Source organism: Sapajus apella, unplaced genomic scaffold, assembly GCF_009761245.1.
Source record: "Sapajus apella isolate SASKATOON/1434 unplaced genomic scaffold, GSC_monkey_1.0 scaffold13, whole genome shotgun sequence".
Classification (NCBI taxonomy): domain Eukaryota; kingdom Metazoa; phylum Chordata; class Mammalia; order Primates; family Cebidae; genus Sapajus; species Sapajus apella.
In genome coordinates, this window is record NW_022436953.1 from 35,691,216 (window position 1) to 35,705,234 (window position 14,019).

The 14,019-nt window shown below is 58.7% G+C and overlaps 1 protein-coding gene across 7 annotated transcripts in view; it reads right to left on the minus strand.

The window, feature by feature from the left end:
• The window catches only part of CFAP46 (cilia and flagella associated protein 46), a 117,191-nt gene that overhangs the window by 93,875 nt on the left and 9,297 nt on the right, over positions 1-14,019 (minus strand). For all 7 annotated transcript variants that reach the window (XR_004270094.1, XM_032282057.1, XM_032282058.1 and 4 more), the window contains exons 8-13: positions 13,451-13,550; positions 10,568-10,666; positions 7,757-7,947; positions 962-1,190; positions 582-702; positions 47-170 (exon numbers count right to left, since the gene is read on the minus strand). Coding sequence is in view for 6 of the 7 variants with exons in the window: in XM_032282057.1 (XP_032137948.1) it covers positions 47-170; positions 582-702; positions 962-1,190; positions 7,757-7,947; positions 10,568-10,666; positions 13,451-13,550 (864 nt within the window). In the remaining variant the exon portion in view is untranslated. The remainder of the gene's footprint in view (positions 1-46; positions 171-581; positions 703-961; positions 1,191-7,756; positions 7,948-10,567; positions 10,667-13,450; positions 13,551-14,019) is intronic.

Sequence of the window (14,019 nt, forward strand, 5' to 3'; positions counted from 1 at the left end):
CACCTCCCCCCCTCGCCTCTCCCGCCCTCACCTCCCCCCCACTCACCTCTCCTTGTCGTTTTCATAGCCCAGGCGCCGCAGGTGCCCGGCAGCTTTGTCCACGCTGACAATGTGGTGCCGTGCCTTTGAGCAAAGGTAGGTGAACCGGCCCCTGTTCTTCCCAGTGGACACTGAGGATTGAAAGGAAAATGCAGGGCAGCCCAGTGAGGATGCAGGGAGAAGGCATCCATGAGCCAAGGAGAAAGCCCTCAGGAGGAGCAGCCCTGCCCAAGCTTTGATGTCCAGCCTGGGGCTGGGAGGAGGAAGCTCCTGTTGTCTTAGAGGTGGAGCCTGTGGACTCCGTCCCAGCAGCCAGGCACCAGCCACGGCCGTGGAGACCCTCCCTGGGCCTTGCCAGACCCAGCGGGCCGAGGTCGGAGGACGCCGCCTGTGGATGGCCTGAACTTCATGGGACACGGCATGGTCCCTGTACATCCAGGGGCCATGGCAGGGCGGCATGGGAACCAGGGAGGCCCTGGGGCAGCCTCGAAGCCACTCCAAGGTGGACAGTTCCAGGCTGGGGAGCCCAGGGTGGCGCTCACCTTTGGCCTCATTCTCACTGTCCAGCACGATCTGAAAGGTGTCGGGGGCTAAGGCCAGGCCTGCGTTCACCAGGAGGGCCCGCTTCTTCCTGACACTGTCCTTCAGGGTAGCTTTTTTTGCCTGTGAAAAGCAGAGACTGATGAGAGAGGGGCCGCTGGGCCTTCTGCAGCACCTTCTCCCACTTCTGGAGCCTCCTGGCCTTTGGCAGGGGACTGTGTGGGCCTCGTGCCCACAGAAGCAGGGACAGCTCGGTCCCAGGCCTCCTTGCTCCAGGCGGCCCTGGGCAGCTTCCACTCTGCTGTGCCCATCCCCTCAGTGCCCAGCCTGGGCCCCACACTAGGGCTGCAGCACCTGGCCTCCCCCGCCTCCCAGGCAGCACCTGCTCGATGGCCATGATGGCCTTGTCCTCGGCGTGCTCGGGGGCCTGGTATAGCGTGGTGCACAGGTGCAGCCGGTTGGAGGCCATCCGGAGCCGGTCCTGGTAGAGGCCCAGGCTATCTAGGTGCGTGGCTTTCCGCAGGTGCTCCATGGCGGGCTCCAGCCGGTCCTCGTCCTCCTCAATCTGCGCCATCTCCATGTGTACTTGGCAGCGGAGCAGCGTCATGAGGCTGTGGGGGTGGCGTGGCATCAGGGGCCTGGAAGGGCTGGGGTCACATCCCCAGGAGGAGGCCTGGAGAGGGCGGGCTTGGTGCCTGGTGCCCAGCTTTCCGCCGTCCATCCAGTGACGTCCCTGCCTGGCCCTGGGGATTCACAAATGGGGACAAGAAGAGGGGACCCTGCAGACCCCGGAGGCCTCCCACTCACCTCCCCTGCTTGTGACGGCAGCCCCTGGGAGAAGAAAACCCAGGCGCTGGCCCAAGGCTGCCTGGCTGTCTACCTGGGGACAACTTCCTCAGTGCGGGCTGTGATTCCCACAGGCCAAGGCAGCAGGGGTTGGGGTGCAGGGCTTTGAAGGAGGCTTGCTCTGGAGAGGCGGGGCCGTGCAGAGCAGCCAGAAACGCCCGTGTGGGGAGCCCGGACCCCCGGCCTTGCGCAGGCTGCCTGTGAACGGTACAACTGTCAAGCCAGGCTTGAGAAGCAGTTCTCAACACAGCCGCGCTGGGGTCTGAGGTTCACACTGTGCTGTGGGAAGTCGAAGGACGGCCCCGCAGGGGTGTGAGGGGTGTGGTCACCGTGTTTTACGGCGTGTATCTCTGTGAAGTAAGCTAGCGTGATGCTGGCTTGACACAGACGATGCTAAGTTAAGGGTGCCTGCTCTTGGTCCTAGAGACGTCCCCATTCCTTCAAAAGGTACAGTCGAGAAACCAAGAAGCCAGCAGTGGAGACGAAATAGAATTCTAGGAAATTCAGGGAGCCCCCGAGAAGGTGGGCAGGAGCGCTGGCGGTGCAGGGAGGCGGCAGACGGAGTCGGGACTGGGCCGGTGGACTCAGAGTCAGCAGGTCCTGACGGCAACGAAGAGGATGAGCCCCCGCCGGAAAGAGAGCATTCTAATAAGCAAGACAGCAAGACTCAGCCAGGCCCTGTCTAAAAGACACTCACTTAAAAATGACTTTACACTGCACATCTAAAGAGGCGGAGTGCGAGGAAGAAGGCCCGCAGAGGCCGCAGGCTGGGTGGGCCGTGGGGCGCGGCGGCAGGCTGCACTAGGAACAGCTGATGGACTTCGAGGCGGAGCGCGAGAGAGACAGGAACGTAGAGGGAGATGAAACAAAACCCACCCCGGCACAGCCAGCCAGGCTGGCAGAGCCTCAGGGAGGACAGGCCCCCAGGCTGGCAGAGCCTCAGGGAGGACAGGCCCCCAGGCTGGCAGAGCCTCAGGGGGGAGAGGCCCCCAGGCTGGCAGAGCCTCAGGGGGGAGAGGCCCCCAGGCTGGCAGAGCCTCAGGGGGGAGAGGCCCCCAGGCTGGCAGAGCCTCAGGGGGGACAGGCCCCCACAGCCGCAGGGAGTTTTCACTGCCCTGTCAGACCACACCGCCAGGAGAGAGGATGAGGTCCGGACCACAGCGTCCTCGGGAGCCCGGAGTGCGGGGTGGCCCTGGGGGCCCCCAAGAGCGAGGTGCTTATTCTTCTGGCTGACGGCCTGAGTTCCTGAGCTTCCAGCTTGAGTCTCAGCGAGTCCCTCAGTCCTGAAAACCTTTCCACAGAAACTAGCAGAACAAGACAGTTTCCCAGGCCCCGGTGGCTTCATTGCTGAGCTCTATCAAACGTTTAAAGAAAAAAATTACAGGTATGACATTAATTTCTTCAGAAAGCAAAGAATTTTAGAAAAACACTTCCCAACGCATTTCATAAAGTCAACCCAACCTTGATGTCAAAACCTGACGAAGACATCACAAAAGCAGCAAACGCGGGCCGGTGACTTCGTGGACACACCTGCAGAAGTCCTAACAAAACAAGGGACCAAAGCTGGTCGCACGACGCCAGAAACACAAGGCTGGGTCAGTGTTCAGACTCAATCCGTGTCATTCGTCAAGAACAACGGGGAAGAAGGCACGCGACCGCCGTGAGGGACACGCGGGAGGGCACGCGACCGCCGTGAGGGACACGCGGGAGGGCACGCGACCGCCGTGAGGGACACGCGGGAGGGCATATGACTGTGGTAACACACACAGGAGGGCAGGTGACTGCTGTAAGGGACACACAGGGGGGCATGTGACAGCCATAACGGACACACAGGAGGGCACGTGACCACCGTAACTGACACATAGGAGGGCATGTGACCGTGGTAACACACACAGGAGGGCACGTGACCACCGTAACGGACACACAGGAGGGCACATGACCGTGGTAACACACACAGGAGGGCACGTGACTGCCGTAACGGACACATAGGAGGGCATGTGACTGCGGTAACACACACAGGAGGGCACGTGACCGCCATAATGGACACACAGAAGGGCACGTGACCATGGTAACACACACAGGAGGGCACATGACCATGGTAACACACACAGGAAGACATGTGACCATCGTAACAGATACATAGGAAGACACGTGACCATCCTAACAGTCACACAGGAAGACGTGACCATCGTAACACACACAGGCAGACACATGACTGTCGTAACAGACATACAGGAAGACACGTGACCATTGTAACGGACACACAGGAAGGCACGTGACTGTCGTAACAGACACACAGAAACACTTGACATTTAGTCCCCATTCATGAGTTTAAAAAAAAAGTCCAAATGCTAGGAAAGCAGGGATGCCCTCCTGCTACGATGGGAGCCAGTCACACCGGCGCACACGCCCTCGACGAGGAGGCCGGGCCGGGCCCTCCCCACTGGGCCCAGCGGGCAGTGCTTAGCTGCAGCAGCTTCCAAGTCCCTCTGGCAGGTCCCAGGCAACGCCAGAGGCAAGAAAAAGAGACATCAGGCAGGTGGCGTAGATGTGTGCCCTGAAAGCCATAAGGCACCTTTCATAAGCGGGTTTGGCCTCGCAGAACGTAAGGTCAATAAACAAACATCAACTCTATTTCTAAATATAACAAACCATGAGAAACTTAAGTGTAGAAAAACAATACTGTGGACAATTGCATCAAGAGCCACACCACACCTGGGAGTGAGTTTGATGGACACAGGCACGGCCTCTGCTGAGAGAAATCAGGGACCCGTGCCATCAGAGCGGGGCCGGCACCGGGGCGGAAAGACTCAGTGCTGCCGTTTCTCCCAAAGCTCGGTTGCAGATTCAGTATAATTCCCATCACACGGGTACCTCCCCACCCACCGCACTAGCAATTGGCAAGCCACTTCCTGAAAGTTTCATGGAAACACGCAGGCCCTAGGATAACCAAAACAGCCTTCCAAGAGAACGCTGGAAGGCTTGCACTGCTCATGTCAAAAGTCACGACAGATCCACAGGGACTGGGGAGCTCGGTGCAAGCTCACCTCAGACAGACCAACGTGCAGAGCGCGTCAGAGACGGCAGCTCAGCTGACGCCCAACAGAGCTGCCAACGCGACTCCGAGGGAAAGGATGTACTTTTGACAAATGGTTCTGAAACAAGGGGAAGATCTGGACGGAAAAAAAGTGAGGCTCACCCTCCCCCGCCCCCGGCACCATACACCAAACTTCACCCTCAGTGGACTGCTGAAGTGAACGCAAAAACAAAAACTAGAAACTAGAAGAGCAGCTCTCAACGCGTGCCCGGGACTCTGGGGGTCTCTAAGACCCTTTCAGTGGGTCCGCAAGGTTAAACTATTTCAAAACAGTCCTAAGACACGGTTTCCTATGTCCACTCCCATTTTCTCACAAATACATGTAAAAGAATGTTCCAGAGGCTTCATGACACACCATGTCATGGCTACAATGCTACAGAAACGTGTGCTTGTGCGTTCTTGTCTAATATTTTCTCTACTTTGATGTCTAACACAATAAATATCAATCAATCTAATCTATCAAGTCAAAGCTCTTCAGGGTCCTCCGTGCTTTTCTTACTTTTAAACGACAGCGGTGGGATCTCGCTTTGCTGTCCAGGGTGCTCTCCAGCTCCTGGGCTCAGGTGAGTCGAGCCTCCTGCCTCAGCCTCCCAGAGTTGGGATTGCAGGCATGAGCCACTGCGCCCAGCTGCCAATGACTTTTCAGAGTGTAAAAGGGCCCTGAAGCCCGTGTAAGAACTGCTAAGCACAGGAAAACAGAAATCTGTAGCTTTTACAAAAGGTAAGTAATTCCTGGGCAGGACACAAAATTCAATAACCCTGTTACTGAGGCATTTGCAAATGTGGCCCCATCTGCCAAGAGACCTCTTTGCCTTCGAAAGACATTGTTCAGAAAAAGAGAGAGCGAACTGTAGCTCGGGGAAATACTCGTAACACACACATCAGACAAAGATCTGTGTCAGGCGTACACGAAGAGCTCCAGTGCCTCCGGAACAGAAAGACAACTACACGGCTCTTAAACGATTAAAACTGTTGAAAAGACACTTCATAAAATACAGGCTGATAACCTCATAAAAGACGCTCATCACGAGCCACGAGGAGCATTTAAAAAATCTACGTTGAAATGCCAGTGGGCCGATGAGCACGGCCAAACCGAAAACGGCTGCCCACAGGTGTCTGCGTCCTGAATTCTTTCTCAGCACAAGACAACAAACCACAGGGTATGTACATACCCCAGACTGCGGAGCCATTTCACTAGCAGGAGTTATTTTTTAAAATCAGGAAAATATACACATAAGCTAACAGGGTACTTTGGAAATGAGAAACAGTCATTAAAGAGTCTAAGAAAGAGAATCTGAGATAAAAAGCACAGCAGGGGGAAACCTGCTGGGACCTGCAAGAGCATCCTGGCGGCTCCATTCAGAGGGAGAAAGGGAAAGGGCGCGACGGAAGCCCCAGTCTGTAAACGGTCTCTCTGAAGTCACGTCTTCCGAGCCAAGTGAGGACCCTGGCCGTGACACAGCCTCGGGAGGTCCTCAGAACACGTGTGCAGGGGAGGCGGGCACAGCTGCAGGGAGGCAGCAGACATCAATCACTGCCTGTGACGTGTCCACTGCTTGGGTCAGGAAAGGCAGGAAAACTTGCAGGCGCTGGGGTTGCTTCCACGTCACAGGTGGATTCGAACATTTCCTACTGGCGACTGGTTGAGTTATTATCTAAAGAGTTGAGGCCGGCAGAAGGAAATGTTCGGGTTCGGATAAGGTGGGTGGTGGGGTCAGGGTTCTTGTTCTGTGTGTGAAGGCCTCAGGCGGAGGCTTTGGGCGATGGTGCAGGCAGACCTGAGACGGTGTCAGACGGCGGGATTGGGAACGGCCTGGGAGGGAAGCGGATTCTCCACAGACGTAGATTTCCCCACGAAAAGTGGCTTGGCTGGGCCACTCCAAACTATGTCAAAGGAACATATTTTGGGGTAAAATTCTTGTATTTCTTTCAGGGCCAGCTACATGCCATGTGGCGCCACAGAGGCAGGTTGGAACCCGTGTCTCCTTGCTAAGGACTCGGCTCCATCCATCTCAGGAGAATCCCAAAGGCAGGAAAGGAGAGGGGAGTGAAGCCCGCCTGGCCCCACTTCCCATCCCGGCAGGCGCCAGTCTTCCAGGTGTCCTTGGAATGCGCTTGGAAGAGAGATGGATTGGGCCGGGGGAGACGGAGACAGAGGAACACAGGACGGACGGAGAGGCAGAGAAAGAGGGTCCAGGAGAGGGAGGAAGCCGCGCGAGGAGGGTGAAGAGGGAGGAAGCCGCGTGAGGAGGGTGAAGGGCGCACAGCAGTGGGCCCCACACTCGAGTGGAATTCCAGAGGAGAAACTGAAGAGGGCAGGCAGGAAGAAATCTGGCTTTAGATTGTAACGCTCCCCCGATGCGGGGAGAGCTGTGACTCTCGGTGCAGAACGGGATCCACAGGTGCCCAGCAGGAAAGCCCAGCTCGCCCGTCTCCGAAGGACTGACCAAGCCCAGCCTCTGATTTGTCAGAGCTGCTGAAGGTGGCCGTGGATGCACCCACGGCCTCTTCCCACAGCGGACACCCCCACTCTCCTGGGTAACCCCTCCCTCCACACACTCTCCCTCCTCTGCTCCCCCCATCCCTGCTCTCCTCCTGTGCCAGCCCCACCCACAGCAGCCCCTCCACTTCCCTGGCCAGGAACCCACGTCCCCTCAGTGACCTCGCCCTTCCTCCTCTCCTTCCTCTCATGGGATATCCCAGGGCTCTCAGCCAGGAATGTCTCACCTAGGACCGTGTCTCTCTGCCTGCCCTTGCCTCCCACCCTCGGCACCTGCCTCCTGCCCGCCATGGCCCACCCTGATGCCTGACACCTGCCGCCACGCTGGCCCCTGTGTTCCTGTCACTCCTGAGGCCACACCACGCTCCTCCCATATGGTGGGCCTTCTGAGCACTCCCATCTCAACCAGGACGGCCCAAGTCCCACAGAGCCACAACCAGCCCCCACTCCTGGCCTCTGTGGCCAAGACAGACCCCCTTGCATGGAGGCTTCAGGGGCACAGACACCGTGAGGTATGGCTGAGCCTGCTTGTTCCTCTGGCCCCACCAATGCACCAGAGGACTCGGCATGCCTGGCCACGAGCAGGAACAGGGGGTGGCCCTCATTGAGTATGGGGGGAGTTTGCCGCTTGTGGCACTGTCATGGCAAGGGGGCTTGGACCACCTTCTCCTCCTCCTCCGCCATTTCCTCCCACAGGCCACACTCTGCAGACAACACAGCGCAGGCGCCCCCACCTGTCCACCTTCTCCAGCACCTCCGCGACGTTGGCCAGTGGCTTCCTCAGGTGGTGCCGCAGGTTGTGCTGCAGCAGGGGCAGGCAGGTGTTCCATTGCGTGGTGCACACCACATGGATGACCTGGGGGTCGCCCAGGCGGACAGCTCGCTGCAGCGTGACATCCAGTCTCTGTATGATATCCAGCTGGGTCTGCGGAGAGGACATGGGTGACTCTGCGGACGTTGCTGCCTCGAGCTGCGGGGTTGGGGCAGCACATGCAGCCAGGGCAGGCTGAGAACTCAGGCCCTAAATCCATCACCCTGCGTGGGGCCGTGCCCGAGTCTGTCTGTGAAAACAGCCAGAGTGACCCTTTCTAGGAGGACGTGGGCGTCTCACAAGGTATTACACACAGGAGGCTCGGTGGTGCCTGCACATTGCGGCTGCGTCCATGTTCCTTGGGTGGGGTCGGCGGGGACTGCTCCCTTCCTGGTCCCTTCCCAACCTCGCCTCTTTCTTGTGGCCTCTGCGCGATAGGCTTCCCACCCTCCCAGCAACGGTCTGTGCTACACACGCCTTTCCCGGCACAAAGGCTCAGGCTGGGATTTCAGGACAGCGGAACCAGTCTCCTCACTCACGCTCCCGCCTCCCGCAAGCCCCGCTGGGCCGCCTGTCTGTCCTGTGCTCACTTGGCCATGTCCCCACAGCCTGTGGCTGCCACGGGGGCCTCGCCCTCACGCTGCCCCAGGCTGAGGTGGAGCCTGCAACTCACAACCCCATCCTGCCACTTGGCTGCTGGGTCGCAAAGCCTCGCACGCCAGGGCCGGCCATCTGAGACCCTCAGCAGTTGAGGTGGGAGAGGAGCCGTGCAGCCCACAGTGCCGCAGCCACAGCAGCCTCGCACACCTTCAGACAAGCCCACAGTGCCGCAGCCACGGCAGCCTCTGCCCACTTTCGGACAGGCCCACAGTGCCGCCGCCACGGCACCCTCTGTGACCTTCGGCAGTCTCTGCTCATTTTCAGACAAGCCCACAGTGCTGCAGCCATGGCAGCCCCTGCGCACCTTTGAACAAGCCCACAGTGCTGCAGCCACGGCAGCCCCTGCGCACCTTAGGACAAGCCCACAGTGCCACCGCCACGGCAGCCCCTACGCACCTTCAGACAAGCCCACAGTGCTGCCGCCACGGCAGCCCCTGACCACCTTCAGACAAGCCCACAGTGCCACCGCCACGGCAGCCTCTGCGCACCTTTGAACAAGCCCACAGTGCCGCAGCCATGGCAGCCCCTGACCACCTTCAGACAAGCCCACAGTGCTGCCGCCACGGCAGCCCCTGACCACCTTCAGACAAGCCCACAGTGCCACCGCCACGGCAGCCTCTGCACACCTTTGAACAAGCCCACGGGGCCACAGCCATGGCAGCCCCTGACCACCTTCAGACAAGCCCACAGTGCCGCCGCCACGGCAGCCTCTGCGTACCTTCGGACAAGCTCACAGTGCCACAGCCACGGCAGCCTCTGCTCATTTTCAGACAAGCCCACAAAGCCGCAGCCACAGCAGCCTCTGTGCACCTTCAGACAAGCCCACGGTGCCGCCGCCACGGCAGCCTCTGCTCACCTTCGAACAGGCCCACAGTGCCGCCGCCACAGCAGCCTCTGCGCACCTTCGGACAACGCCACAGTGCCGCCGCCACGGCAGCCTCTGCGCACCTTCGGACAAGCCCACAGTGCCACAGCCACGGCAGCCTCTGCTCATTTTCAGACAGCCCACAAAGCCGCAGCCACAGCATCCTCTGTGCACCTTCAGACAAGCCCACAGTGCCACCGCCACGGCAGCCTCTCCGCACTTTCAGACAAGGCGCAGCAGCCAAAGCGTCGCCTGGAAATCATTCCTTAAACGAACACTCGTTAAATGCCTGCCACACGCACAGCACCGGCGCACAGCAGCAGTCTAAAACCTCCCTCAAGATGCTCAGCCCTGCGGAGGGACCCAAGGAGCAAGTCTACAAGAGCGTCAGCACCCACCGGGCCGAGACACACAGGCCTGGCAGCACAGGCTGAGGATGGGTACATAAGCTGTGGGGGCAGGGAAGCCCTCCTGGCCACCCTGTTCATCCCCCGCCACGGCACCTCCAGCACTGACCATCACACCCCCGGCTGCTCAGTGCCCCTCGCACGGCCTGGCTGACGGGGCCCGAGGGCTCCTGGGCCGACCCCCGCAGTGCTCGCTGTGGCAGCACGTCAGGGCTGTGTGACACCATCTGTCAGGTTTTTCTTCATGTTTTAATAGGGAAATTCTTACTGAGGAAGAGTCTGAAATAATTCCCCGTTCCCTTCCTGGCAGTGGCGGCTGTTCCAGAGCCAGTCATCTCAGACAGCAGCACGGAGGTGGGTCAGGCTCACGTGCCTGTCATTGGCAGCCAACGCCAGGGCCAGCAGTGACTTCTGTCCCCTCACCATTAGGACACTTTCCCAGGCTCAAGTGAGGCTGGCAGAAGCCCTTGTGGGGATGCAACCCCGTTCTCCCAGGCTGGCGTCACCACACAAAGGGGGAGGGGGCAGCGCTGCAGGGGCGGCAGGAGGAGGGCTGGAGGGAGTCACACTCCACCTGCACGACCCCAAACCACCAGGGAGGTATGTGGGCCCCGTGAGTAGGAAAGGATTGTGGCACTGGAGGGTGGACTCACACCGGCTGTCATGGGAGCCAGGGTGCGTCCAGGAGTGGGGTCCAGGCCATGTCCCCGGCATCCTCAAACCTGGCACAAACTCAACTGGCACCAGGTTCCAGGAATCTGCAAAACAGTGCCAGGCGTGCGGCTCCTGCGTGAGGACCCACCTCAACAGCTGCTCGGAGGTACACTTTCATTTTACTCTCAAGTCTTAAGGCTTCGGATTCACACTCCAGACACTCAATTTCAATCAGCTTCCCGGGATCCTGCAGATACAAACGGTTTTTGAAAAGATAAGTGATTTGGAAGGGAAGCTGCCATGCACATTCATTAACTTCAAGGGCCATTTAAAATACAACTGGGTACAAGTGTAACACAATCAAGGGATGGCAGGAAGGCGCCTGCGGCGCAGAGGTAGAAGTGAGGACGCCAAGCGTTTTCAGCTATGCCAACTCCTCGCCTGTCTGCAGGCCCCACCAGCCGAGAGTGACAGGGAAGGCCCCAATTTTCCCTTTTCAGGGGCCTCATCCCGTCCCCCAACACCTGGTACCCAGGCCTCGGCCAGGCTGCTTGGTGGCCCCGGGCCGCACTGAAGCCTGGAGAACGGACCTGCTGGGAGCTTCTGTAAGGTTACTTTGGCCCTAAACCCGCTGGGGCTCGAGGGGTGCAGGTCTTCTGGTCTGTGAGCTCAGTCGCTGACGGAGCAGCATCTTCACAGCACAGACGCCTCCGTCCCGACGAGCAGGTCCTCAGCAGCAGACGTCCGCGAGGACCGAGCCACGCCCACAGCACTGGGGATGGCTGCACCAGGGTCCTGCCCGTCTGGGGCTCGGCGCCAGCCAGCATGGAGAGCACAAGAGGCTGCCATCCTGGGCTGTGTCCCCCGGCCTGTCCACCGGCTGCCAACCCCCATGCTGCTGAGGAAGCTGTGCCCGGCTTCACGGAGGTCGGAAAAAGAGCTCCATGCTTCCCACGTGGTCACGGATCTCCTGGATCTGAAAGCTCTTCACGCGATCCCACAGGTCAGGGCGTCTGCCCGGTGAAACCATTTCCACCATTTGCTCAGGCAATTGTGAAACATTGGAAGGGGCTAGTCTTCAAAAATGCATCAAGGCTTCAAAATTAAAAACCACTCATATCCTCAACATCGATGAGATTTTACAAAATCAATCTCATGAGATCCTAAATGCCTAATGGGAGGCTGGCAGGGATAATGAGCTTCCAGTGGAGGTCACTTTTGACTAGCGGTTAGCCAAGAGGTAACAGGAGGGCTGGGGCCTGAGGGATGGACGGGCAGAGGCCGACTGGGCAAAGGGCCAGGAGAGTGTCCTCAACATGGGGTCATGCTCTGCAGGGGCCACAGGTGGTGGGGGCAGAGCTGGGCCACAGGAGTCTCTCTATCAGCAGCTCCACGGCTGCAGGCACCTGCCCAGGAGCCTCGACCTGGGATGCACAAAACATTGCTTTCCACTCCACAGTGGCCCTTGCAGATGGGTCCTGTTACGCTGCCATTTTACAGGGACAAATCCCGAGGCTCAGGAAGCTGAAGGAAGGAGGCAGTAGGGCTGGACCCAGGTGCCCCACAGTCATTCTAAGTTGGGGCCACTGTGCCACGGAAAGCCAGAAGATGGAAATGGGGTCCACAGAACCCAGTAAAGGGCGTCAAACACAGGAGCGCCTCCCACACTGCTCCCATCCTCCGTGCTACGTGGCCTGCTGTTTCCAGCCTTGACCACGCTTCCCGCCTGCACTCTGCCCTCCGCCACCTGTGCGGTCCCTCCAAGGGCTGCCTGTCAAGGGCACAGGAACTCACTTCCTTTTCCAAAACCATCTCCAGATCAGCGCAGCCCTCAGTGATACCGGCCGGCTCCCCACCGAGCTGAGCCCTGGCAGTGTCTTCTGCACCACTGATGGCTTTATTTGTATTTACTCTTAGCAACCATCTCCAGATCAGCGCAGCCCTCAGTGTGACTGGCTGGCTCCCCGCACCCTTCCCCGTGCTGAGCCATGGCGTGTCTCCCGCGCTGCCGATGGTTTTGTTTGCATTTACTCTTACGTAACCTGGGGCGAAGCACACAGCAGCCACTCAAGGAGGACACCACGAGGGCGGCCCCAGCACGCGGCGTGGATCTGAGGGTCCCCCTCTGCACGCTCCGTGTGTAAATCGACACTCAGCGTGGCGCACGGTGCTCAAGCCCTGCCCTGTGAAAGAGCCCCGTCACGGTTCCCTCAAGATACAGTACACTTGATGTGTGCAGTCTTACATACTTTTGCTCGTGTGAAGCTTTTTCTAGAGGGCAGTACTGTAACATGTACTCTCAAAATATTAAAAGTGAAAATTCCCTAGTCATTTCGTGTAGATATGCTCAGCTTAGGGAAAAATCCTAAACGCAGAAAAATGTTTTAGGCACAACGTGTTCACTGCAGCCCTTTACGTAATAAGCAAAAAATGACACGGCAGCCCGGCCTTCTCTGAGAGGATGCCTTCCAAGACCCCCAACCCAGGGGAGGCCTGAAACCCGACGTACGGTGCGGCTTCTGTCTACGTGAATCCCTGGGACAAAGTTCAGTTCATCAGTTAGCCACAGTAAGATATTTACAACGACTAATAATAAAATACAGTCACAACACCCACGGCCATAAATGTGACGTGGACGTGGCCTGTCTGTCAGAAGACCTGAGCATTTTCATACTGTCGGTGCCCGCGGGTAACAAGCTGCAGCACATGAGGCCGTGCCGTGGGACGCGAGGCCCTGCCAACGAGGTCTGCACGTCCAGTGATGGGACTGGTGGAGGGCTAGGGTCACTAGCATCAGGAGAGTTTATGCCACCCGCAGAGTGGGCTCTAGAAACAACTGTGGTGCAAAATTGCAAAAATCATCTAACCGCAGCCGTGCAAAACGCAGGTAAGAAAGACGGCAGTGAGCCGACCCTACCGACGGAGGCTCTGCGGCCACAGCTGTGCCTGCTTCTCCTTTCCTCCGCTTTTCGTCCAGACGCATGGTGAGCACCCCCTGCACCCCCGCCAGCTGTGTCACGAAGCCACTTACCGCGCTTTCCATCTTCTTCAGGTCTGAGAGGCAGTCAGAGGAGATCTCCGTGCACTTCAAGGTCAGGGAAAAACGAGCCAATTCAAAAAGCAGAAGCATTCTGCAAACAAACCAACCGGCCAGCACCACCTCAGTACCGGGCACAGGAAACACGGCTCACGGGAGAATCAACGTCCCCCGTTCAACCAGAGGCAGGGAACAAAGGTAGGATCAGAAACAAATGTAATGAATCAGAACAGAAACCCTGCTATGAGGTACAGCCGGGCTTGAGGCTATAGCATGGGAGCCCAGCGGTCTCCCAGGGCCAGCACAGCTGTGGAGGCCACCGCGTCCCTGCTGGATGCCCTGTTCCTCTCACTCCAGGCCTTCAGGTCACCTGCAGACCCCAGGGTAGGCACAGGGGCCACTTCCTGAGTCATCACAGCCACTGCCTTGCACAGACGCTCAGACCCATATCTGCAGCTCAAGAGGACAGAGGCCCCGCAGGGAACAGACAGGAGCCTCCCCACACCCACCCCCCATGGAGCCTGGGGGTCCCTCCTCCCCACACGGAGCCTGGGGGTCCCTCC